The sequence below is a fragment of the Ambystoma mexicanum genome, chromosome 9 (genome assembly GCF_040938575.1).
Source record: "Ambystoma mexicanum isolate Mex_15411 chromosome 9, UKY_AmexF1_1, whole genome shotgun sequence".
NCBI classification, from domain to species: domain Eukaryota; kingdom Metazoa; phylum Chordata; class Amphibia; order Caudata; family Ambystomatidae; genus Ambystoma; species Ambystoma mexicanum.
In genome coordinates, this window is record NC_090931.1 from 199,635,542 (window position 1) to 199,663,291 (window position 27,750).

Genomic DNA, 27,750 nt, shown 5'->3' on the forward strand with positions numbered 1-27,750 from the left:
ACAGGTTCTTTCATACTTGCTATCCTTGGCCAAGGCCGGACTGGCACACGCCTCTATCGAGGTACTTCTGGTGGACACGCTTCTATCGTGGGTACTTCTGATGGCTATCTCACGCTACACCAGGTCTACGGAAGATCTTCACGTTGGTCTCATCGACTCTTCAAGGAGTTCCTCATTGAACTTTTTTGATCTTTCCCGCCGGTGAAGTCTCCTGCCCCGGTGTGGGACCTCAACGTGGTGCTGACGAGGCTCATGCAGACCCATTTCGATCCTATGCATCAGGCCACTCTCAAGTTCCTCTTGTGGAAAACTGCTTTCCTGGTGGCCATCACCTCGGCCAGGAGGGTAAGTGAGATCCATGCCCTATCCTGCAAACAGCCATACTTGACTTTGCACGAATCGAGGGTGGTGCTGCGGATGCACCCCTCTTTTATGGCCAGGGTTTTATCAGAATTCCACCTCAACGAGCCTTTGGTGTTGCCTGTTTTTTTCCTGAAACCTTTCTCACCGGTTGAAAGGGCTTTGCCGTAAAGTTCTACGTGACACGCACAAAACGTTTTCAGAAGACTTCACAACTGTTTGTGAACTTTGGTCTTCTGAACCATGTGAAGGCCTTGTGTAAGGCTTCCATCTCGAGGTGGCCCTCCGGCTGCATCATGCACTGTCATCAGTTGGCGAACCAACCGCTGCCCAGTCGTCCGAGAGCCCACTCCACCCGAGCGATCACTGACAGCGTTCCTGTCTGTTGTGACTCTGCTGGACATCTGCAGGGCTGCTACGTGGACGTCTAAGCACACCTACACAAAGTTCTATTGCGTCGACAGGGATTCCAGGGAGGAGTCAAGAGTCTGCCAAGCAGTGCTACGCAACATGTTCGCTTGAGGGGAGTCTGTTAAAGAGGTGACAGTTAATTGCGTCTGTTGAGCCTTGCCACCTCCAGTGGTTGTGTTATGTTGTACTGCTGTGTATGCGTTATTCATGATCATGTGAATCCATGCCAGATCCCATGCTGGAGAAGGAACAAGTTACTTACCTGTAACTATTGTTCTCCAGCATGGGTCTGGCGTGGATTCACATGCATACCCTCCCTGTCCCCTCTGCTGCTCTTCTTGGTTATACTGCCACTTTACATGCTTATGTAATGATAATGTGATTGATATATATATATATATATCAATCTATTTATGCATTTTATGCATTTATGTAGAAGGGCTACCAGAGGCGGGACTTGGGGGGGGGGGGGGGCGTTGTTGGGGGAGGACAGTCATTGGATGGGGGCAGTATGACCCAGAGGACAGTAATTTGTTTAAAGGAGAAATACAGTTTATAAGTGAAAGTGAAACTGTTTTTTTCTTTTACCGAGGATTCCCAGCCTCACAACAGGAAATATTCATGAGCATGTGAATCCATGCCAGACCCATGCTGGAGAACAATAGTTTCAGGTAAGTAGCTTGTTCCTTATCATATCTTTGATACATTGGTGCAGTTGGTGACTGGCCGAACAGCGAGTTACACCTTTCATTCTGCAGATTAACAGTCGCATAGGGTTCATGAAGACCATTCCTGGGACCCTCTCTTCAATTGGGTCACGGCAGCAATTCTGTAGCTTCACAGAAAGGGCTTCCCTCTGGGGAGAAGTGGCAATGTGAATTGAAAACAGTTTCACATTGCAAAACAAACGAATATTACTTGCCATAACTGTATTTTTGCTACTTGTATCCCCCATCCAGCCTTCCCGCAAAATGGAACAATAAAACAAATGTGCACGTTTTTTTTTTTTTAATACATGAAAATGTTTTATAAAGGGAGGGTAAATTTATTAGAAGCTTCTTTGTCTGACACCCTATTAACTCACCCTATTACCTTGCACCTGTCACTGCTGGTAATGCCTCTCTGGTTAAGGAAAATCTGGCTAACCAAGATTCCAAATGACATGCCAGTAAACTGAGTGGATGCCAGTAGGTTTGTTAGCCAACCTTCCTACTCTGGTTTCTGTCGCTTTACCACTCGGATAGCCAACTTTTGTTTATCTGTCATTTCTTTTTTTTCTTTTACACAGTTGGCGCCCCATTGGTTTTGTGCCAGATAATCTAGCTTTTACTGCATTTCTGTATTTTTCATATAGATGTATTTTTTCAGATACATACACAGTTAATACTATCAATATAAATTACAGAGGCATAAAAATAAATAACTGAAGATAGCTTTTAAAATGAGGAGCACTGTGGTTTGTGCATAGATATCATATAGGGATACTATCGTTGGTGTCCTCAGTTGTGATGCTTATAAGAAAAACCTCACCTAAACAATTTGAAATACTTCAGACCCAACTACTAGATGACAGATTGTGCTAAGCATACACATCTTAAACTGATCAAAGTCGCACAAATAATTTTAAGATATCTAAACGTTTTTCATTTAAGCAATTTCTTCTTTGTGGCTAATTATGGTTACGATATATACCACACTAAATATAGCTAGGGAATATGCTCCTACCACAAGGCCACAAACAGGCTATGTTTTCAGGAAATTCCCAATGAATTTGCATGAAGTTTGACAACTCTATAGCTATATGCATATTCTTCAGTTTTCATGATAGTGGATTGTTGGCCTAAATTCCAACGGATACGGTGGAATTGAATGCCCAGTATGTGACAGAGTTGTGGTAGTTGTCTGGACAATGATGCAGGGATTCGAGTCATGTATGATCTGCAGGTAGGAATTTGGAAGGCTCTCATCGATTTTCTGCTTTGCCATTGTCAAATTAATTCTTTGGAGCTTAGACCTTAATTTTGTTTTCTCAGTCCCCCACAGCTCTCTGCCCCCACACTCTTTCTACATCTATCTCCCAAATCTGCTCCCATTATCCTTGCTACCCGCATCTTGGCTGTCTCTCTTCCCTTAATCACTCTCCCACGCTACATCCGTCTCTCCACACCCTTTCTATTGCTCCATCTGTCGCCCCTCCCCTCTTTTCCTGCTGTGCCTGGGACTGTATACACCCTCTTCCTCCACCTCATTTGTCTCCATTTTTGGCTTCTGTTTCCCCTTCTGTTTCCTCTTATATATGCATCTAATGCCTGGCTCCTAAAATGGTTGGACCCTTGATACAAATTCCAAACCCTATTGTTGCTGTGTGTAATCAGGAATGATGCATTTACATCCTGCCCTCTTTCCTCCATACTCTTGGGACATCCCAGGGAACAGGGGATAGTATCGGTGCGTGAGATAATGCAGCAATGATTCAGAATTTTTGTAAGTTCCATGAGAGGGGAGGGGGAGCGGTAGTTGTCTGTTTTTACTGTGACTACAGTGCAATATGCCTCCTAGAATGTGTGGTTTATTAACCTTTGTCATTCTTGAAACAGGACTGTATCCGACCAGCACAGCCTTCCCCTCCCCTTCAAGCTCCTTCGATGGGGCAAACCTGTGAAAACCAGCCAGCGCTCCTTACTCACCAGCTACAGAGGTAAACGACCTTTCACAGTGCTTTCTTCTAAGTTTTCAGTGAGATGTCTGTGAATAAGTGATAGCTCTGCAAGATCAAGCATCTCTCTTACAACGCATTTCTGCATTTTTCGGCAAGCATCACTACCAGAACTGGATAATCGTTCTTGCGCACGCTTGGCTACATGTTGGGCGAGCGCCAGTAATAAGAGTCCTCTGTCAAAACTGACCTGCCCTTTCAGCTAGACTTGCACCATGCTGACCCGTCACTCCATCAGTCTGTTTTTCACTCATCTTCCCTTTCTTCACTTTAGGCTACTACACGTCACACTTCCTCATCCATTTGCTCTAACTTATTTTACCCAGCACTGTGATTTTTGTCACAAAACACATTCCGAAGTAAAAGATTTCAAATTCAGAAGTAATATTATAAATCATTTTGTTTATTGAGGTCCAACACTTTTTTTGTATTTACTGATGCTTTGTATTCTTGGACTGTGTGACATTTTTATCCGAACCATGTACGTTGGGACACAACGATAAGCTATTTACACCTACCAAGCTGGGCCTTCATCATTTGCTTCCCCATTTCTATTCTGCTCTAATCTAGGTTACGAATTCAGCCGTCTAGTCCACCTCCAACCCACCCCAGCAATCATCTCTTTCGCCAGCCAAATAGCAGCCCTCCCCCCGTCACCAGCACCATGCTGCAGAATCATGGTAAGTTTTTGACATGTCTTCAGACTAGCATTCGTTCTTAACTATTGGATTGTTAAATCAAAGTAGGACGGGGTCCTCAAAACTGTGGAGTAGTTCATGTATATATGGGGCCGGGAAGGAACGGGCAACTCAGTAACCCTTCCAATGGTTTGCTAATTGGCAATTTGCACAATACCAATGCATAAGTATTGCGTGATCATATGCTTTAGAACTCACCAGACATAAGGTAGTCTTGTTTAAGAGAGGATTATTTTAAGTTTCTACAAACGCTTTATAAGTAGACAAGCACAGTACTAAGACCATGGATCAAAAACCAATCTGCCTATTGTGTCTAAACTAAGTGATTATCTGCCAAAAATCCATACAGTGACCTCAGGCTGAACCAGTTTTAGAAAGATAAGTTGGCAGGAACGTATAGAAAGAGGGCAGGCACAAGGGTTTGCTGCTCTTGCAACTTAGACCTCATTGTGATGGATTTTAGGGTTAAACGCACACACATTACATATATACAAGTAATGTATTATTTACTCTGGACATTACTTTTCCGGGACTCCACTCATTTAGCTGGAAGCCATCAGAATAATTTCTTGCTTGTTCAGTAGAGCCACCCTTGGTCTGTTTGTAAAGATGTATTCTTTTAAAGATCGGCCTTGGTGGTGTGTTTTTTAAAATTACAAATATGGCAGTATTTTAAGTTTTCACATGTCTTATTACTTTGAACGTGCATTGCCATGTGTTTGCTTGTGTTAATGCCCACGATGTTTTAGTTTTGTGTTTGCTCCCCTTGCATGAGTTTGTTTTTCTCAAGGCCCACCCAGGGACACTGTTGTGTGGCAGATAGTGGTTGACGTTTATTTTCCACTAATGATTGCAAAAAAAAAGCCTCTGAGCGCAATCAACGTTCAACCAAGGTGATGAGCACATTTATTCTGAGTGGACACTGAAGCACAAAGTTAGGCCCGATAAATTGCACTAGAGGGGACACTGCACAGATATTGAAAAAAATACATGCTTTTTATCATAGTTATTACTCCTAAGTAACTTGAATCTAAAATAAGTACCAGGCAACATACAAGAGCTAAGTAGTATATTTGTAAAACGATAAAGAGCATTAGATGAGCCTCACTTAAAGCCATTATCAGAATAGTACACTTATGCTAAAAGAGGTTGGAGATGAGGGATTCCTTACCACAGGTACATGCACATAGTCATGAAATTATTGCCCAAAACATGGGGTAAACCGTGTTCCCTTTCTACCTCGCACTGTGTGTATTAGAGCAATGCTACAAGGAATTATTACCCCACTCAACTGGTATACAAGGGAGGTCAAAGTATTAAACCACACAGGTGTTGGGGAGATGTATCATTATTGTGCTTCATCCCCTCTCCTAGCGACAACCACTGCACTTTTTGCTGGACTTCAGGACCTTTTTCTTTCAATCCTGAATGAGTGGATCCTTTTTCCACTCATTCATTCATTGTGGGCTCGGTCATTTGGAACTCTATTCTTTGTATTCTACCTGAACTATGGAGTCTGTCTGCTCCATAGCTCTTAAAGGCATCTGTGTTTTACTACTGCAGCACACAGCTCCTTATGGGCAGTGTTGCTAGGGACCCTTGGGGACCTCCTTTAAGATTATTTTTCTATATTCCCAAGTAACTACATACTTAGTATCTCTCCCCAAATTCTATAGTCTGAGTGATTGGCACACACCACCTTCAGTGTAGTGCCAAAGGGGTACTTAGTATCCCCCTTCTCTCTGCTCCTGTGACTTTTTAGTCACATAGACAATCACCTAGTTATGGCGGGTGGCAGTGGACGTTTTCTACCAACTATTGTGTGTTTGTTATATTGCAGGCTATGTCCATTACCTCGGTAGTGCACAATAGGGGCACCCAAGTACCAACTTGGGGCCTCCCTTCTTTATTCGCCACTACTAGCATGGTTGGTCCTTGTTAGCCCTTCTTGTACCATTCTGGGAGGGGGGGGGTGGGGGTGGGGGTGTGTGTGTGTGTTTTTTGCCGTTGGCGGGAACAAGTAGGTATCCACACCTAGGCTCCAGAGTGTCTGGGCAGGCAGGAAGTGGGGGAGGAGTCTTCCAACCACCTGTCCTTTATCTGCCAGAGTGCCTGAATAGTTCCAGCCCCACCAACTCCCACAGGGTTTCTGGCTGTCCTGATTGGACAGCTAAATGCACCTTTCTGTAAATTGCAGAGGATTGTGTGCTGGAACTGTATAAAAGGTGAGGCTTCTGGAGTGTAAAGCAAGTCGACCACAGGAAACAGAAGTAACCGAAGAAGAAGTAACCGAAGAAGACGTCGACCAGAGCCGCCTGCAGACCCTTTGCAAGACCGTGAAGCGGCCATTGCTGTCCTGACCCTGTTTTCTATGCGACACAGGAGCTCCGAAGAGCACTTCTTCCCTTTGGCTGGTGGGAACAACCCGTCTCAAGACGAATTTTGAAAGGGGGCACCTTCTGAGCTGTGGAACCCCAATACCGGGAGACTTGGGTGCATCGGTGTGGAACGTCTGAGTCTGTCCAGATCTTTGCTGAAACCGTAAGGACACTGCAGAGATCCTGATCCAACTCAACCTGACCCTCCTCACAAGAGTGGGGGACTGCAGGAAGCAAAGAATATTGACTGGGTGAACTGTGTCCTTTGTTGGTGCTGCTGAAAAGGCGCCATTACTGCAGAGTCAACCAAGAAGTTGCTGCAAGTCGTGCTTCAGGTCCTCCCTCGAGACTGCTGCTGAAGTACACCGTCCATTGTACTGCGTTTCGTCACCAGACCAAGGAATCTGGAGGTCGTGTCCAGAGCTGCCACATCACGGTGGAGCCAACATCAAAACTTTCTTCAAACCAAAGGTACGGTGGGGGGAAAAGTATTGCTTACCTGATTAAAAGAAGTCTCTCCAGAGCGTTGGAGTACACACAGAGGTGTCCAGGGCAACCCCCTCTTACTTCTGACCCAAGCTGGTGCTTGGGTCGCCTTTTCATGTCCCTTTTTAGGTCTCCTTTGTTAGTTACTAACTTGCTGCTTCAATAACTTTAGACACTGGAAGAAATCTGCAGGAAATGTTCATTTTTCGCTGTTTTTCAAGACTTCAAGCCCTCTCTGCCTTTAGCTAGGGTTGCGTGCTAGGGTTGTGTATTTGGACTTAAAAGACTTGCCAGGCAAAGAAACCGTCTCTAGAACTTTGAACTAAGCTCTTGTTGCACTAGCCTCTTACTTTCCTCCCGTTAAGTGACTTTCCTATATGTGTTGGCAGAGTAAATGCATTACTGTATGACCTGTTGAAAACTGCATGAATGCACAATTAACGATAATACGATAACCTTGCCTTTTCCCTTTCTAATGTTGCTACAAATGTAACCGCAAACAAACAAAGTGCCCTTTTGAAGTGTATTCTCTAGTATTCCTAAGTGTTCTACCGTTAACGTCCGAAGTATTTAAAGTGATTCTGGTGTACATATATAACTTTTATATAAATATGTACAAGTGCTCCTTTGTGCCTGTCTAGCTAAGATTCAGAGTACTTGCATACAGCTCAAATCTTCCTCTTAAGATCAGCCTGAGTGCTCTGCCACACTACCAAGGCCCTGAGCTAGTGCAGACTGATACTAAGAGTTGGCGATCTACAAACCACGGAGATAGCCTTACTAAAATCTTACTGCTGGCAGGACTTTAGGAAATCTCCCCTCACAGGCAAACCATAATATATCATTATAGACCGAGGAAGGGGTAATTAATGCGTTATAATGACCCACCACCAAGTTCTGGCCTGAGGCGAGGCAGAGAGCAATGAGTTGGGGGAAAGGTCAGTATCCCAAGCGATAATGAACCATCCCGAGGTCTATAAGGCTATTAGCACATAGTGCTAATAGAAATACATGGTTTGTAGTTTGTGGTGAAGAAAGAAACATTACTTTAGTGGTGAGTAAAATAAATAGACAAACTTAATACATAAAATGAGTGTTTTTAATTTTTTAAATGAGGTTGTCTTCCTAAATTAAGCATTTAAATTGAAAACTTGGTTATTATGGAGTTGGTTAAACATGAGCGCATTAGGTCATGTTAAAATAAATGATTTCCCTATAAGAAAGTGAAATCTTTTTCCAATGTTTTAGCATCTTTGTTTTGCTCAATAGGATGTTGCAGGTATAAAAAGCTATGCACCCTCCGCCCCCCCTCGGTGAGCACAGCCATAACTGTGCTCAATTAAAATCATTACCACCATCATATCAGAACACTGTAAATTACCTGCTTCACCCCCTAGTCAGATGGAAGTATTGGGAGTTATCTGTACATCACACTCAAACAGATTGCTGTTAACCTGTCATTTCACACTTGAGTTATCCCCACCTCTTTGAAACACGCATAAGTGATCCCGCTGTTGAAAAAGCCTTCTCTCGATTCTTCTGTTTTTTTTTCTTCAAATTTCCGGCATATTTCTTTGTTACCTTTTCGTATGAAGCTTATGGAGCGTTTGGTCTGTCCTTTACTTATCTCGGAACAATCCTCTTTTTTTCACTCCTCACAAAATGGGTTCCGGCCAAGCCGTGGCGACTGAGAGCGAGTGTCTTGGTCTCTGTCTTGGACAATCTGGCTCGGTCATTGGATGAGGTGGTGTCTGCACATTGCTGTTACTCGTTTGACACCATCGACTATGGGGTCCTGCTGGGTCGCCTGGTGGGGGCAGGCCTCTCAGGCACCATCCTGGCTTGGTTTTTGTCTTTTCTTACTGACCGCTGCCAAGCTCTTTTCTCTTCCACCTTTTCTGTTCTCTGCAACGGTCATCACGTGTGGTGTTCCAGGGTCCTCTGTTTCCCCCGGTCGTGTTCAATGTATACATTGAACCTCTGACCAAGATAATCTTCTCTCACGGCTTCCACTGCTACTCCTATGCCGATGACACTCAGATTCTGGTCCGGCTTGACTTGTCCATCCAGGAAACAGCAGCTAGGCTTCGGACCAGTTTGGAAGCCGTGGGAGACTGGATGCGGGACAACTGACTCAAGTTGAATGAGGACAAGACTGAGGTGCTGGTGGTGGGCCCTTCTTCTGCTTTGGCCCTTTGACTACTGGCTTCTGGTCTCCTTCTCTTGGCCTTTGTCCATCTCCATTCAAGTACCTTCAGGGTCAAGCTTACCTCCTCTCTCTATGGAATATCAGGTGGGCTGAGTTTGTCTACGGGGCTACTTCCAACTCAAACTTCTGCGTTGAGTGTTAACTTTAATACTTGTTCCTCACTGGGCGCGTGTGGTTTCAGACCTTGGTGATATTGGCGATCGACTATTGCTACTCAATGTTTCTGACTCAGCCTACTTACACTATCCAGCGGCTCCAGGTCTTCCAGAACTCAGCAGCATGTCTGGCTACGACCACTCCCTGTCATGCTCACATCTCTCCCATTCTTAGGGATCTCCATTGGCTCCCTGTTGCTTAGCGGATTCAGTTCAAGGCCCTTTGTTTAGTTCATCGTGCCTTTTACAACCAGGGTGTGGAATATCTCCAGGCTAAATTCAGGCCGTATATTCCCATTCAGGCACTGCGCTCGGCTAATGGCGCCTTATCTCGGTCCCTACGGTGAAATACTGCTGCATTGGGGCTATTCGTTCTCGTTGACGGCTGCCGTTCTCTGGAACACTCTCCCGCCACCATCTAGGACTACTGTTCCACACTCTGCTTTCCATAGACTTCTGAAGACCGTCTGTTCTAAATGAGTTCTCTCCTATCCAGCAGGAGCGCCAAGATGCCCTTGGGTGAACGTTTGCGCTTTATAAATATCAGTTGCATTACATTGTGGGAGTAGGAAATGTATTGCGTGTAGCTGGATTCTGGGGTTAGGAAATGTATTGCACTTAGCTGTACATTTGGGGGTTGGAAATGTGCCGCACATATTTGAGGGGCAGACAATGTGTTGACAGAACAGTGAATATTAGCCATGCTTCACAGCTGCTTAATCTTGCTGTACTCGGAAGCAAACTTTGAAACCTAGCAATTCTTGCTGCACAGAGACTGGCCAGTGAGAGTAGCCAATGTATTGCACTTAGAGGAATTGTGGTTGTAGCTAGTGTGTTGAGGTTGGAGGAGGGGTGCTGGCGGCCAGTGTATCGCACTTGGAATGATTTGGGGGGTACCATTGAGTCGCACTGGGATGAGCTCCGAGGACGTACTTGGAAGAACTTTGAGAGCAGCCAATATACTAACCACCCCCCTCCTGTTCCCATCCAGCATACCTCCAATTACTATATGTGCCTATGGGCTAGCCTATCTAAACACAAACACACACCCAGCATAACTAACATTCACTTACAACAAACAATCTGAGACACTGGGCCATACCCTTACGGATACAACAAGCGAGTGCGCACAACCATAAACACCAGCCAAATTACACATGAAACACACACAACACAAGCCCACACACAAAACATAACCCTGACAATGGACCTTCGCCTTCTGGATAAAACAAACCAGTGCGCACAATCAAAACTGCCAACCAAACTACACAGATAACACACACACCCAACAAAACAAACATTTGTACACAACAAGCAGCCCAGACATTGGGACTCAGTTACGGATAAAAAAAGCCAGTTCACGCAATCAACTAATTTGCAAGCCAACACACAGACGCTAGTTTCTCCTGGTACTCTTACGTCCCGTCCCCTTTTCTCCTTGCTGCATCGGCGTCCCTTCCTAGGGATGGGAGACAGAAACTTTTTCATCAGAAAAACCTTCTTCCCCTTTGAATTCAGAGGCGCGCTGGGGTGCGGTCCTGGGAGCATGCGCTACCCTGACTCGGCCTACTGGTGCCACTCCTCAGTCTCCTTTTCCACGTGGACAGGAATGGGGGGATTTCACTAGCGCTCCTGTTTGTGCCCCTGCCATGTAATTCCACGCGCTCTGTCCCGGATTCTTGTATCTTTTTGTCTTTATTTGTCATCCAGGGACTTGGTCCTCAAGCATCACGCTCCTCCCCGGCGCATGTAGACTTCAGCAGGCTTCAGCATGTGTCCAGCCTGCAAGGTGCTCTTTGGAGCTCTTAGAAGGGTTGCCTCCAGAGGACTTGAAGGAGTTTGTTAAACCGAGATTGAGCCCAAAGGAGGGCCGCTATTTTCAATTGCACCCTGTAAGGGCGACTCCTTACCAAAGAAACGCCCAAGCGGGAGGAACCTTTCTGGTTCTTGTACCACCACACACACAGAGGCAAATCCAGCTATTGGCCACACAGCTGAAGGGTCGTCCGATCCTTCCGGAATCAGTGCTGAGGGACCACAAGGTTCTTTTACCAGGTGTACACCCGAGGGCCAACGCCCTAGTACCGGCTCTATGTCTGAGGGGGCGCCTGCACACAGCACTATCGGTGACAATGCAGAGGGCAATACCCCTTCCAGACCTAGACCTGAGGTGCCGGGTAGACCTCATGCTCCACTCCCAAGGGTCTTGGAAGAGGCAGGGTCCAGGGAGCCATGCACCACGACTTTGGAATGCAGCTCGACAAAATGGCCGCCGTGCCAGACAACGTAGCTGCTCGCCCGATGCCGCTCCTAGGAACAGAGCGGCGGTTGAACGAGTTTCAAGGTGGGACTGGTGTCAACCAGGTACGTGGCCTACAGTTTATCAATCAGCGGCGCAGGGCAGGTTTCATCTGCAACGTAGGAAGAGTGCGCTAGGGCCCCACTGCCCCCCAGCCACTCCGTCAATATCTCCTGCCTCCTCTTCTGCCTCCAAAGACGGGTTCTTTGAAAGGTTTTTGGCACTGATGCGAACCCCCCAGATGGGGGCTGTCCTACAGGATTCTGTCAGGGACGTGCTCCCTCCGGTTACTCCATCAGCGTCCATAGTCATTCCTCCCCTGGCTCTGGATCCACAAGCCCCAGCGCAACCCCCGCTGCCCCTGCTGGTGTCCTGCGATTCCGGCTCCTCTCCCTCCCACAGCTCAGGTGGTCCCGGACCAGCCGCAGGTGCCGGTCTCCACACCGCAGCCAACGGCACTCAGCACCCTTCTACCCGCTTCCGACCAGCCCGACACTCTGGTGGACACAGACAGGGGGGTGTGGGGAGATCCTGATACGCCGGTGTGTGCAAAGGCCTTCCACAATAGGTTTACAGGTTTGGCAGAATATTTGGGCCTTCCTCAACCCGATATGGAGCAGCCGAGGAGAGGGTCTTGGCAGAAGTCCTCACCCTAAGACCCTCTACCAAGTCTGGGATCCCGATGCAGAAGGACGATATGGCACTGGCCAAGAAGGGGTGGCTCAAGCCACACTCAGCCGAACCTGTCAATCGCCGCCTCGATGCCAAGTATAGACAGATGGAGGGGGATACACTCTTGTTCTCGGCGCACTCTCAACCACACTCTTCAGTGATTGCTGCAGCATCACTCTACTCTAAGCCTCAGTCATCTTTGGCTCTGCTAGGCAAGGAGGAGAAGATCTTGGAGGCGTACGGGAAGAAGCTGTACTCCGCCTCCCTGCACCTGCTTGAGGCCATTGTGGATGCCATTCTAGCAGATGCTAACAAGAGACTTTGATGGAAAATAGTGGATTTCCTCCCGGAACTTCTGGTGCAGAGTCAGGTACACTTCAAGGCGGGTCTAAGAGAAGCCAGGCTGGTTGCGCAGGACATCATGGAGTCCACTGTGTCCCACATTGATACCTCTGGCCGGGCCATCTGCATCGCCACGGACATGAGAAGGACGGCCTGGTTTCGGGCTACTAAGTTTAACCCTCACGTCCAGGATCGCGCGTCGGACCTTCCGTTCGAGGCCTCTTTCACTACCAGCGATGAGGAATTTGATAAAAAGAATAGCTCACAGACTGCAAAATCTTTATCCTGACGAAGGCCACGCCCAAGGCTTTACAACTAGCCGCATCAACGCTCCGACAAGGGGCGGGCGTTAGGCGGGTTCCAGGAACGGAGGTTGAGACAACCTGACCGCTCACCCAGGCAGCACCGGCGCAAGCAACAAAGGGGGGGGGGGCAAAGTCTTCTTCCAGTCCCCATCCTGTCTCCAGTGGTGGCAGGCTTGCCTCTCGCGTGCATTTCTGGTGCCAGAACCTTGCGGACCCCTGGATCATATCTGTAGTATCCACGGGGTACCGCCTACCGATGCCTACCTTTCCTCCCTCCTTCCCTCCCACAGATAGGGATGGCAACTCTGTGGGCGGCTATCCGGCTGCTGGTCGAGAGCCATGCAGTGGAAGAAGTACCAGCCTCCCAGTGAGGATTAGGGTTCTATTCCAGGATTTTCGCCATACAAAAGAAGAACCAGGCTGGCCTGAGAGTTGTGTTGGACCTATCCACCCTCAACCTCTCTCTCCCCCTCTTCAACAACTCAGCATGGTTACACCAGCACTCCTTGCAGAGACACTAGACAAGCAAGATTGGATGTGTTCTCTGGATATGAAGGACGCCTACTTACACGTCCCGATTTGGCAGCCAGATCGCTCCTTCCCACGCTTCAGGATCATGGGCTGTCATTTCCAGTACAAGGTGCTACCCTTTGGCCTCAAGGGCCCTCCTCAGGGCCCAGGGCCGCCATGTCTATCCATACCTGGACGACTGGCTCATCAGGAAGAGATCGCCGGAGGGAGTTGCCCACAATTCTGCCACGCTTTCCATGACCTGGGGTTTACTTTCAACCTCAAGAAGACTCGGCTGCAGCCCACGCAGAGCCTCACCTTCCTGGGTCTCCTCTTGGACACGTGTTCCTAGAAGGTATTACCCTCAGAGGACAAAATTATAGGCATCAAGAGGGCCACGGCGCACTTCCTTAGCAGGGCAGTGACCTTGGCTTGTTGGTACCAACACTTACTGGGTATCATGGCAGCGGTCCTTCTGGCCGTGCCACAGACGAGACTCTAGATCAGGCGACTACAGCTGCACTTCGCAGCCTCATGTAATCCGGAGAAGGGCTTCCAAGCGGAGCTGGTCAGCTTACCGCCGTCTCTCCACTCGGACTTCACGTGGTGGTCCAGGGACTGCAACCTGCGGACAGGGAAGCCTTTCCGTCAACCGCACCCGCAAGTCACCATCACTACGGACTCCTCCCTGGAATGCTGGGGAGCCACTCTGGACAGCCACAGCATCCACAGAGTCTGGACCTGGCAGGAGCAGATGTCACGAATCAAATGGCTGGAGCTCAGGGCTATCTGGCTAGCCCTCAGAGCCTTCCTTCGGCTCATTGGGGCAGGACCGTCCTGATCCAGTCTGACAACTCCACCAGCATGTACTATGTCACAAGCAGGGGGGGGGTACCAGGTCCCCTGCCGTGTGCAACCTAGTCATCAGCATGTGGGAATGGGCCCTGGAAAAAGGCATCTACCTCGCAGTCCACCTCCCGGGGGAGGCCAACTTGGAAGCGGACAGGCTCAGCAGATAATTACGAGTGGTAATAGAATGACCAGGTGCTGCAGGTGGTCTTCAACACATGGTGCCATCCTCGGGTGGATCTATTTGCCTCATGGAAGAACAGGAAGTTAGCGTCTTGGCAGGGACGGGCCCCGGCTCCCTGGGTGACGCTTTGCAGATTCAGTGGGAAGGCATGACAGCCTATGTCTTTCCTCCCACACCTCTAATTCCCAGGGTACTCCGCACGATAAAGGAAGCTTGTCACCTTGGCTCCTTTGTGGCCGGCGAGACCATGGTTCTCCGAATTGCTCAGCCTTACGGACAGACCACCCGTTCACCTTCCGCTGGGTCCAGAACACGACCTGTCCCAGCAGGGGGGGCAGGGTTCTCCACCCCGCTTCTCAGAAGTTAGCCCTCGCAGCATGGCTCCTGAGATGATCACCCTCAAGCACCTGAGCCTATCACAGGCTAAACTGGAGATCATCCAGGGCACTAGGAGCAAGGCCACCAGGCGCCAATGTAAGAGTAAATGGAGCGGGTTCTGTCACTGGGCGGACTCTAAGGTGATCGACCCCCTGATGTGCATGCTGGATGGTGTGCTCTTCTTCTCGGCACACCTGCGCGCTCAGGCGTACAGGTGGACACATGTCGCGCCTATCTGGCAGCCATAGGGGCCTACAGAAATTTGGAAGGAGGCCTTCTCTACCAACCTGATAGTCAAACATCTGGCGGGCTTGTCCAGGTTTTACCCACCTATCAAGAAGCCACACCCCGTGTGGGACCTCAATGTAGTGTTGGGTGCCTTGGCACACAAACCATTCGAGCCAATGGCATCCTCGGATATCAGGCTGGTCACCTTTCAGACAGCTCTGCTAGTAGGACTCTCCTCCACTCGCAGAATCGGCAAGATCCAGGCTCTGGTGGCATCGGAACCTTATACCACTTTCCACAGGGATAAGGTGGTCCTGCAGACTCAACCAGCGTTCCTACCTAAGGTACCCTCTGCTTTCCATCTAAACGAGGAAGTGGTTTTACCTACATTCTTCGCTGACCCCAAGGACGAGACTCAGTGTCTTGCACTGTCTGGATGTCAGACGTGCTCTGAAATTCTATCTGGACAGGACCCAAGGGCTTCCACAGGTTGGACGCCCTTTTTGTGACCTTTGGAGGCTGCAGTCCCAGGTTAACAGGCATCCAAGGCTTCTATTGCACACTGGATGGTTGCTGCCTTCAAAGAGGCCTATGAGGGGCAGCGCATGCCGCTGCCAACCAACATGCACGCTCACGTGGTCCGAGCCAAGGCCATGGCCATAGCATTCCGGCGGCAAGTTCTGTGGCAAGTCATAAGCAAGGCGGCCACCTGGGCCACCCCTTCAGCTTTCTGTAAGCATTACTGTCTGGACGCCGGCTCTAAGTCAGATGCGGCCTTCGGACAGGCAGTTCTGAGGAACTTGTTTGCTTAAGGAGGGTCTCCTCTCCACCCTGGGGCTACATTCAGTTGCAATCGCCCATGCAGTATGGAGGAAAGGGGACGGGACATAAGAGTAATTACAGGTTATTCACCGTAGTGACTAACATACTCTTAATAATACTGGTGTCATTAGGCAATGATAAATATTGTCGACGAGTCAATGGGGACTGAGGAGTGGCGCCGGTGGGCGGAGTCAGGGTAGCGCAGCCCCGCGTGCCTCTGAATTCAAAGGGGAAGAAGGTTTTCTGGTGAAAAAGGTCTGTCTCCTGTCGCTCGGAAGGGACACCCATGCAGTATGGAGGAATGGGGACTAAGGGCTAAGAGTACGTTAGTCACTATGGTAAGTAACTTGTCATTTCTGAACTTATCCTATCCTCATTTCTTGCTGAACTTCATGAGTGCGTGGAGACCAGCCCAAATGGTGGTAGTGAGTGGTTTAAGACAACAAAACATAACAGTAAGGTCATTAGAAAAAAGGTAGCAACGCACTGTGACAGACAAGTCCCAGTGTTCTCAGAAACCACAGCCAACAAGTAAATAAGAGATGCGTTTTAAAAGCACACTGTAGAAAAGGGTATAGGGACAAAACAAAGAGGACAGTCACAATTTCACTACACAAGGGAAGACCTTGGGGGTGGGTCCTAGGTTAGAGATCCACTGATCACAGCCAGTTAAGGGTAGTGCTAGAGATATGCATTTAGCACCCATGCAATCGGTTAGGGAGTTTTTTGCACAGCACTCTGGTGATGGCTGTGTAACCACCTAACCTTAATGTGGGACTGTGTTCCAAACAGAAGGAAAGACAAGACCTTTCGAAGGCTAGAAGCTGTGACATAGCACTCTGCTTTAACTTAGTGAGCAGGGCTGATGGTCAAGTATGGTTAGTCCACACTCTTTACCAAAGAGAAAACACATCACTGGTATTTAGATGTATTCTTCAAATATGTACTTAAGTCAGACATAACCCCAAATAATACTACGCAGTCCACCTATAAAAACAGTAACTGTCAATTAAGATGTAAGCCACTCCTGTACTAAAATAAAAGCCCACTATTTGGTGAGAAGCACAATACATATAGTCAAAAGGGGTGGAAATACTAATGTTAAAGGTATTTATATAGAGCACCGTCACCAACGGAGTTGGTCTCCAGGTGCTCAGGCGGATCTGTAAACAAACGGTGGGGGGGTGGGTTAGTGGGTGAAGAGGGCATAGGAAAGTGAGAGGTGATGTACTGTTGGCAGCTTCAGTTTTGTTTTCACCGTGCACTGAGCTTGGTTGTGCATATAGGATTGGAGCGGGTCCACGTGTGTTGTTGTGATCTATGTGTTGATTGTTGTTGCGGTGTGGTGAAGTCTGTCCGGTTTGCTGTGAAAGATGTGGGTGTGTGGGTTTTTGTGTGAATTAAGTATGTAGAAATTTGAGGTTTTGGTTAGTGGGTTGTATGTCTCATAGTCACTGTAGTCTAGTTTATGTATCGGGTTGTCATACTGGGTTGGTATATTCTTCATCTAAGTTTACTGATTGTCTAGTTTCTGTGGTGATACCGTGTCTGGTTCCAGCAGATTAAATTGGCTTGGTACCCCAGGTTCGGCTTTCATTATCCCCTAGTTCGATGTTGGTATTATATTATCATTAACCAGCTCATTTCTATCTACATACTGTCGATAGTTAATTGGGTGGTTTAGACTTCTCTCCCCTTTCCTGACTGTCTAGTTTTAGGGCCGTGGGGTGAGGCTGGCCTCCAGCTAAGTTATTGACCCTAGTATGCCCATGGGTGAGTATAATACCTGCTTATGTAGAGGAGTTATAATATTATCATTCCCCGCTCCTTCTTATCTGTTACTGTTGGGGGTCCAATTGCTGCCTGTGCCCTCGAGATGCGAGGTGCTATTGCTGGGTCATACCTTGCGCTCCCTTCCGATTTGATCTGGGGAGTTCCTTGGAATGAATCAGTGTGGTTTGTTGGATAAGTGGATATGTTAAAATGGTTGATGATTTAGGGAGTCAGGGTAAGTTCTTCTCTCAGCCTAGTTCCTCTGTGTATGTTCTTATCATTCTTTCTGGTTATGGGGTGAAGAGTCATTATTTGAGGAGTTTCCTGAATTGTAGGTGATCGCTTGTGTTCTGTATGTTTTTTGGCAGTTTGTTCGAAGTTTTTGGAGCGAGATGAGAAAGAGGATCCTCCAGTTTTCTCTAGTTATATGATTTGGGTTCCAAACAGATGTCGCTGCTGGATCTGAGTGGCCTTGCAGTGTGATGTACGTTTAGTTTTCTTCTGAGGAACTCTGCACCTTGGTCGTGCATCTCTGTGGGTTATGCACATTGATTTGAACTTGATCCATTGTTTGATGGGTAGCCAGTGTAGCGTTTTCAGCACTGGTGTAATGTGTTCTCTTCTAGGTAGTTTAAGGAACAGTCTGGCCACTGCATTTTGTATGCGTTGGAGTTTATTTAGGAGTCGTTAAGGCAAGCCTAGATATAGGCTGTTGGCATAGTCTAGTCTGGACATGAGGGCGATGACTGCAGTTGTTTTGTTGGTGAATGAGAGGAATGGTAGGATCCTTTTAACCGATCGCAGGAGAAGGAAAGATTCCTTGATTAGGGCGTTTACTTGTAGCTCTAGAGTGAGTTGGTTGTCCATCAGGACTCCAAGGTTTTTTACAGCCGATGATAGGGCTGACGTTTCGCCAAGTTCAGTTGGCCAAGGGATGTAGAGGTTGTCTTTGTCGTTTTTTGTGATCATTATTTCTGTTTTGCCTGGGTTGAGTTTAAGGTAGTTTAAGTTCGAGTTGTATATTTCAGGAAGACAGTTCTCTAGTATTGCGTTGTCTTATCTTGTCTTTTGTAGATTATTTCTGCGTCAGCGTAATTGTAACAGGTGAGGCCACGTCTTTCAATGATTTTAATTAGCTGTGACAGGTAGAAGTTGAATAGTAGTGGCGAGAAGGATGATCCTTGTGGGACTCTCGTGGTCTTGATTTGTAAGGCTTCATCCAGATTGTTTCTGTTCTGTTTGTTAGGAAGGATCTGACCCAAAGTAAGGCGTTGTCAGTGATTCCAAATTCTTCGTCTCATGAAGAGAATGTCATGGTTAACTGTGTCGAATGCTGCAGAGAGGTCTAAAAGTATCAGAGCGGTCATGTTGCTTGAGTCTGCGTCTGCGTTTGCTTTTAGATCATCCAGATTGAAATACGTGCTGTTTCTGTTCCTCATCGGTCTCAAGCCTGCTTGTGCCTGGTTTAATAGATGATGTTCTTCAATGAAATCTTGGGTTGTTCTATATATGTTTGTTTCTAGGAGTTTAGCTGGGTAGGGGATGTTGGAGAGGTCCTCTGTTTCCTGTTGTATCCTTGAGTGGTTTGATGTATGCAGATTTGAAGGCTTGAGGCACTCTTCCTGTACAGATGGATTGGTTGAGGATGTTTCTGTAGTATTCCATTGGTGTTTCTTGTGCTAGGATTGATTTGTAGATTTCTGGGGGGCATGGAATCTGCTGGGGAGCCAGATTTATTGCTTTGATTTACAAGTTTCATGAAAGTCTCCACTGATATCTGCAGGAAGTTTCAGAGTTTGTTCAGGTGTTCCTTGCATCAGTCAGTGTCTTCAGTCTAGTGGTTGCATGTTCTGTTTTGAATGGTCTGTTAGATGGTCATGATTTTATTTTTTAAATGGTCTGCGAGGTCATTGCATAATTTCTTGGATGATATTGGAGTATTGTTGCAGCCGGGAGGGTTTTTTATTTCGTTTATGATTGTAAACAGTTCTTCTTGGCTGTTTGGTGCTTTGAGAATTCTGTTGCCTTAGTATTTCGTTTTTGCTTTTTGCATTTCCTTTTTGTATGAACAGGTATTTTGTTAGTTTGCATTTTTTTTCTGCAGTCTTTATTAATCCTCCATTCTAGTTCTAGTTTTCCTTTTTTCCTTTTCATGGCGCCCAGTAGTGGGGCGAACCATTTTGCCAGTGCTCTTTTGCGGGCTGGATTGAAAGGGTTTTCTTTTGCGATCTCGTCGATTTTTGTGGTTATCCAGTTGTGAAGTTTATCTGTTATAGTGCCTACGTCGGCTTCGCCCATGGTCGTTTGTGGTTTGGTGATCTCAGTTGTTCCGTTAAGTTGGTGTTTTTTATGGTTCTCCAGTTTTATTTCATGATGATTGGTAGTTTGTTTTGTTTCCTGGTTATTGGGGAAGGCAGTGTGATTACGAAGGGGATGATGAGGTGGTTGCTCCAGAGGATCTGAATCGGTGGTGCTGTGGTAATTAGTTTTCTGTTGGACGACGATTGCGTCTAGTCCTGCCATGTGGGTTGCTCCTTTGACCAGCTGATGTAGTTCCATTGTTGTTAGTTGGCCGGTAAGACATTTTTGTGAGGTTGTAGTTTCTTCATCGAACCAGATGTTGAAGTCTCCAAGGATAATCAGTTAATTATGCTTGATAGCTAGGTTGGTGATTGCTTCTATGAAGTTGTCTATGAAGACCACATTGTATGTTGGTGGTCTGTATATTGGTATGGATTTCAGGTTTGTTCTGGGATTTGTTGATAGACTTATGATTAGGGAGTCACATTTGTTGATGTTTAATTGGTCTTCTGCTTTAATTTCTAGGTGTTCCTTGTGGATGATTGCTAGTCCACCACCTCTTTCTGTTTTCCTGTTTATTTGGATGCACTTGAACGTATCGGGCAGGCAGTTATTGTGTGTGACTGTGTAGTTGTCATCTAGCCATGTTTCGGTTACGAAAAGGATGTCGATGCCTCCGTCGCTTAAGAGGCCGTAGATTTTGGTGGCTTGTTTGGACATTGATCTTGCGTTGATTAGATTGCAGTGGATCATTTTGGTGTCTTTTGGTTTATTTTTTGTTTCCGGTTTTGGTTTGTGTGTGTTCAGTTGGGGTGTTTTTAGGTTGCCTCGAAGCGGTAGAAGTTCTGTGAAGGTGGCTTTGTCGTTGAATCGGACTATGAGATTTATAATTGGATCGCTGACTTCTATTGTTTCTTCATCTCTTGTCATTTGGTGTGGGTATCGATAGTGCCCATCTGTTCTTGTGATATAGGGAGTAAGGGGGTTGGCGTCATCCCATCCCATTCTCTTCTCTGGTCCCCTATTCTTTTGTTCTGCTTTTATGCTGTTTTTTTTTACCCATCTGGAAATGTTGGTGGCGCTGGAGTAGCTAGGTTCTTTAGTTGGTGTGAGGTACGGTGTAAGGTATAAGGATTTTTCTCTTGTGCGGTTTGTTCTTTAGATAATATTGTTTCGCAGGGTGTGTTCTGTATTGAAGGCATCTTCTGCTGGGGCCGGTTGAGCTTGTGTATCTGTTATTTGTACCGTGTTCCTTTTCTCTTTGTCTGCGTCCAATTTTGCATCTGGTTATTTTGGTCTTAGTTGGGAGGAGTTGGTCTGGGTGGTGGTTTATAGGGGCAGTTTCCAATTGTGGTGCCTTGTGCCAGGCTAGTGTTGATTTTAATCTTCAATTGTTCCGTCTGCTAGTTTCCGGGGGTGGGGGAGTTGTCTTTGTTCGGTCGGTCGGTTGGGTCTTGGGTCAGTGGGACTTAGTTCTGTCAGTTGTTTCTAATTCTCTTAAATTGTACTGTCTGGAGGTTTTCGAGGGTGTGTCTTCGTTCAGTTGGTTGGGTATGGTGTTCCTCTTACAACAGGAGGGCTGTCCTCGGGGGTATTGAACTAGAGGAACCATAGTAACAAATCCATAAACGGGACCTCGAGATGCCAACACTGCCAGAGTATTCTTTATCTCTAGGACATACCATTGTATCTAATACAATTGCACGTCTAAAAGCAAATGTAGGACATTGAGGGGGGCACTCTAGAGGCCAGGGCCAGTGGCCACCAAAAGATTGAATACATTTAGGTTGATAGTACCAACACATTACATTCTTAGGGATAATAGTTACAGTAATACCTATTTGCAGTTATTCCTTGATAGCCGTGGAATGTATGAATATAAATATTTCTGAGGCTTGTGGAATCTGCTTAGATCACATGCTATGCATAGGCCGACATCTAGTGGAAGCTGCGGAGTATTAGTTTGTTTTTCGAAACTCGAAAATGGGCGTCGACACAGGGCGTGCCAGTAATACTATCCCTAGTGTGACGTCCACTGTACCCAAGATCCCTCGCGCGTCTAGGATCCTCAGATTGTTTTTTTCCACCATACTGGTCGGAAGCATCTTGCGGAGTCCCCTGGCCTTAGCCATACTTTTGCTAAAATTATAAAATAATAATCTATTGACATCCTTCCCCACCCCAACGTCGAACTTCGACACTCGACGCCGGCTGGAGAAGAAATCGAATGTTGGCTGCTGCACGACGGATTTGGGCCTCGGAAGGCCGCTGGCCTCGGCCCGGGCCTGGTAGGCCGCTGGCCTCGGCTCTGCAAGTAGGGAGAGTGGGGGGGGGGGGTGGGTACATACTCTACACTCTTGGTATATAGGTACACCTTATATATTTCCTACACTTAACAGCCCGCTGCCTCAAGGTGCGTATGGAGGGTACCCCTTTTCAATTCTGCCCCAAGTGCAACCGCAAATACCCTTGGGTCGACAGGCACGCCACGTGCAATCTCTGCTTGCCGAGGGACCACCCCGAAGCGAACTGCAGAGCGTGTAGTAGGTTTAAACCTAAGACATTTAAGGACCGTTCGACGAAGCGTTGGGCCCACCACGCCATGGCAGGCGGCCATGGCATCGGAGGGCGCCTTCAGCGATGGCAGCGACGCCGTACTTTCGGACGGCGAGGACATTACGGCGTCAAAAGACAGCCGAGCGCAGGTCCCCGACCTCAGAAGGTCGTCCGGCAGGGCGGCTATGGGGAAGACCCCCGGCGATGCAAGCGCTTCACATACTACACAGACTAAACACACTAAGTCCAACCGAGACTCGACGACGTCGAGTTCTCGGAAAGAGGCACAGACAGAACGGTCCGACTCGGTGTCCTCTGGGCGCTCTCGATCGAGATCGCCGCATGACGCCAGGCAATCATCCACTCTTGCCAAGAGTGCCTCGCTCCCTAGGCTAACAGAAGTTCGATCGTCGGAAGACGAAGACGACTTCCACCCCCAGGCCGCGCTCCAGGAGGCGGAGCCCGCAATTAAAACCAGCGAGGCCCCACGCTCGAAGGACAGGGACACCTCTCCCGATCCTCGACGCCAGGCGTCGAAGAACTCCGGAGCCACTAAGGGACAGGGAAAACATTTTTCAACGCACGGGGAGGGCGGAAAACAGCAGAAGAAACTACCTGTACATTCTTCCACACCTGTGAGACAATCCAACCCCCCTAAACAGACAGACAAGTCCAGGTCTGCTGATAGGTCCACAACCAGCAAGGCTACTCAGGATAAATCCCATAGACTTGCTGAGAAAGTCATTCCCAGTCCCAAAAAATGGTCCAGTGAAGACATAGATAGGGTCATGTCAAGAATGTCTTCCTTGGCTGATTTTTATGATAAAAATCCTGAACATTTCCTCTCGTATGATCCACAAAGGGCCACACCCTCCGGCTCTACTGATCCTATCCCCCCGAGTAAGAAGGCCCGGTTTGAAACCCCGATGAGGGCTGAACCCTTCGAGGTACAACCTTACGCAACACCATACTCTCGGTATCAAGGAGAGGCTTCCTTTGGTGGAGACCAAGAGTTTGATATGATAGAAGAGCAAACCGGGACGGGATACTATGGGGATGATGAGGACCAGGAAGAGGATGACCCGGAAACATACAGAGTAGATTCCCCGGTAGAGAACGAAGCCCCAGTTACCGACTCCCCAGTCGATAACCAGCCCCTCCTAAATGAGGTTCTCGCTTGCGCAGCAGAACATTTTCACATTGACACCCACGGTGTACAGGAGGAAAGGGACTTCGCAGAAGAGTTAGTGGGAGAAAAGAGGCCGGTTGCCCAGACCATCCCTATCCTTAAATCCATTCAGCGGAGAATAGATCCGTCCCTGGTGAACCCAAACCTCACCAGAGCAGTCAATCCCAGGGTTGAAAAACTTTTCAGGGCAGCTCAGTCTGACCCTCTCTATATAAGAGGACATCTGAAGCCAGACTCCCTACTTGTTACCAACACTCGTAAGAGGGCTGGAACACCCTTGTCTTCGTCAGAAGCTCCTCCCGACAAGGAGAGCAAAAAACTATACGGTTTCGGCAGGAAGGTAGCCTCAACGTCCGCCTATCAAGCAAGGATTGCTAACTCCACCACCCTGTTGGCCAGCTACAACTGCCATCAGTAGGAAGAAGTCGCGGCTCTCATTGCCTCTGCTCCTGAACCGTTAAAGGGCCAATTAGCTCGGATTTCCGCAGAGGGTAGAGCCGTGTCTGGTTGCATTTTGAAAGCAACCTTCGATGCCGCGGACAACGCAGGCAGATTGATAGCAGAAGGTACTGTTATCAAGAGACATGCGTGGTTACGGCTGTCTGGTTTTAAGACAGAAACTCAGGCATCATTGTTAGACAAACCGGTGGAAGCCGATCTGTTGTTTGGGAAGGCGGTCGAGGACGCACTGAAAAATGCCAAGGACGAATATGAGACACTCAAATCCCTTGGCCAGTTGACCAATAAACCCCCCAACCAGAGAGGGAATAGTAATTTTCGTCGCCCACGCGGCCAAAATTCCCAGAGAGGATCTAACTATTCCCAGGGGCAGGGTACACAGTGGAACAACAACCAACAGTCTACCCAGGGTTACGGCAGAGGTAATAGGAGAGGTCGTGGTAAAGGCAGAGGCAGCCCCAGCAAGGGAGGCGGCATTCCTCCACCAAAACAGTGACGCTCAGTTCAGGGTCCCTTCTCACGCAACCCCAGTAGGGGGACGCATTTCAAACTTCACCCAGGCTTGGAAAGGGATCACATCAGACAGATGGGTGCTGTCAACAGTATCCACAGGGTACTGTATAGAACTACTGCAGCGTCCCCGGAACCATCCTCCACGACAAAAAGTACACTCCCTAGAACATCAGAAGATTCTCCTCGAGGAGATTGCCATTCTTCTACAAAAGGACGCGATAGAACTCGTCCCGGGACACCAGGTAAACAAGGGTATTTATTCAACTTACTTCCTTGTGCCAAAGAAAGACTTGACAATGCGCCCAGTATTGGATTTACGGCCTGCCAACAAGTATGTCAAGCCCCAAAAATTTCGTATGACCACGCTACAAGAGGTAATCCCCCTCCTAAAAAAGGGGGATTACATGGCAACCTTGGATATGAAAGATGCTTATTTTCATATTTCCATGTTCCCAGCGCACAGAAAGTACTTGCGCTTCAAGGTGGACAGTCGCCACTACCAATTCAAGGTAATGCCCTTCGGGATAGCTTCAGCAACAAGGGTATTCACCAAGGTACTGGCGGTGGCAGCTACACACCTACGCAGGGAGGCAATCCCAGTGTACCCTTATCTGGACGACTGGCTCATAACGGGGGAAACCCCAGGAATTTGCAGGACAAACATTCAAAGGACTATCGACCTCATCCACGAATTAGGCTTCTCAATCAACGAGAAGAAGTCAAGCCTAGTGCCAAGCACATCAAAACAATTCCTAGGAGCAATCCTGGATTACCCAGGAGGGGTTGACCTTTCCTTCAGAAGAAAGAATTCGGAATATACTACTGTCAATTCCGCATTATCAGTCCAGTCAACAAATAACGGTACGGAAAGCAATGCGGTTACTGGGCATGATGGCGTCATGCATTTACCTGGTCCCCCACGCGCGCCTGCGCATGCGTCCCATGCAGGAATGGTTGGCGAAACAGTGGTCTCAGGCAAGTGGTCAGTGGGACGATCTTGTGGTCGTTTCGCCAACACTGGTACAAAGCCTCCACTGGTGGACAAGAGAGAATCTCGCAAAGGGGAAACCCTTTTACGATCCCGAAGTACAGGCAGTAGTCACTACAGATGCATGTCTGACGGGGTGGGGAGCTCACCATCTCCACCACATAGCACAGGGTCTCTGGTCTCACTCAGTGGCCAAGAACCACATCAACCTGCTAGAGCTTCTGGCAGTATTCAGAGCGCTTCAGGCATTCGAGCCCCATCTACTAAAGCTGTCAGTGCAAATCCGGACGGACAGGACTACAGCCATGTTTTACCTGAACAAGCAAGGAGGGACTCGCTCGCCAAATCTGTCCAAGCTTGCCCAGAAAATCTGGATATGGGCACTCAGACGGAACATCTTCCTGTCATCGCAACATGTTCCAGGGGAGCTCAATTCCCTAGCGGATGCTCTGAGCAGAGACTCCCTCCCAGAGGAACACAAAATGGGTTCTTCACAGAGAGGTTGTAGAAGATCTCTTCTCTCAGTGGGGTTTCCCCACTATAGACTTATTCGCCACAAGCGAAAACAAACAATGCCCAGGATTTGCATCCATGTTCCCCCAACCAGACTCCCAGGGGAACGCCCTGTGGATGAACTGGTCAGGGATGTTTGCGTACGCTTTTCCACCAACTCCTCTCATCAGGAAAGTGGTGAACAAGATAAACAAGGAATCGATGACGCTCGTCCTAGTTGCTCCCATGTGGGCAAGACAACCGTGGTTCCCACACCTACGCAGGATGGCGGTGTGCGAGCCCATCAAACTTCCAGCCTGGTACAACCTACTGTCCCAGCACCAAGGTCAAACAGTGCACCAGCAACCCAACTCAATGAACCTGGCAGCATGGCTCCTGAGGTCATAGAGTTTGGACATCTCAATTTGCCACAGAGGTGTATGGACATCCTAAAGGAATCTAGGAAACCAAACACAAGGCACTGTTACTTTGACAAGTGGAAGAGGTTCGTTATCTGGTGCCAGAGTAGACAAATCGACCCGGTTGATTGCACTCCTTCCAACATTGTTACATACATGCTCCACCTGCTAGATGCAGGATTGGTTTTTAACTCACTGAAAGTACACCTGGCAGCCCTCTCGGCTTACACCACTTCCCATAGCAAGGTGTTGTGGTGGAAAGTACCAGTAGTTAAAGCCTTCATGGAAGGAGTAAAGAGACTTCACCCTCCTATTTCAAACCCACCACCAGGGTGGGACCTTAATGTTGTGCTAGCCAAGCTCATGGGCCCCCCTTTCGAACCCATGCATAAAAGCATTCTCAAACACCTGACTTATAAAACGGCCTTCTTAGTAGCTATTACTTCTATAAGAAGGGTCAGTGAAATTCAGGCTCTGTCAGTGCAGGATCCCTTCTTTACTATCCATAAAGACAAACTGGTTTTACGTACACACCCTAGGTTCTCACCTAAATTTAGATCAAAATTCCATGTAAACCAGTCCATAGAGCTTCCGGCTTTCTTCCAGAACCCGCAAAGCTCTGCTGAGGTGAAACTACACACCCTAGATGTGCGTAGGGCGGTCCTCTACTATGTAAATAAAACAAGACCGCTAAGGAAAACAGATCAACTGTTTGTCTCCGTAGCTACAGGCAGAGAGGGGGATCGCGTCTCTAAAGGTGCCATCTCGAAGTGGATTATTAACTGTATCCAGCTGTGTTACTCACTCTCTGAAAAGACTCTGCCTTTTACGCCAATAGCCCACTCTACTAGAGGCATTGGGGCCACTCTGGCTTTCATTGCAAATGTTCCCCTTGACACCATTTGCAAAGCAGCTACTTGGAGCTCTATTCACACTTTTACTCAGCATTACTTCATTGACACCCATTCCAAGGCAGATATACAAGTGGGACAAGCGGTTCTAAGACACTTATTTGCTCATGACCCTTCTCACATCCCACCTCCTTCTTCTGGTACTGC

At 47.8% G+C, this 27,750-nt stretch overlaps 1 protein-coding gene across 4 annotated transcripts in view; it reads left to right on the forward strand.

Moving 5' to 3' along the window:
- Window positions 1-27,750, forward strand: part of SIK3 (SIK family kinase 3) — a 2,024,801-nt gene that overhangs the window by 1,637,753 nt on the left and 359,298 nt on the right. For all 4 annotated transcript variants that reach the window (XM_069614493.1, XM_069614491.1, XM_069614492.1 and 1 more), the window contains 2 exons: window positions 3,369-3,469; window positions 4,058-4,167. In XM_069614493.1, coding sequence (XP_069470594.1) covers window positions 3,369-3,469; window positions 4,058-4,167 — 211 coding nt within the window. The remainder of the gene's footprint in view (window positions 1-3,368; window positions 3,470-4,057; window positions 4,168-27,750) is intronic.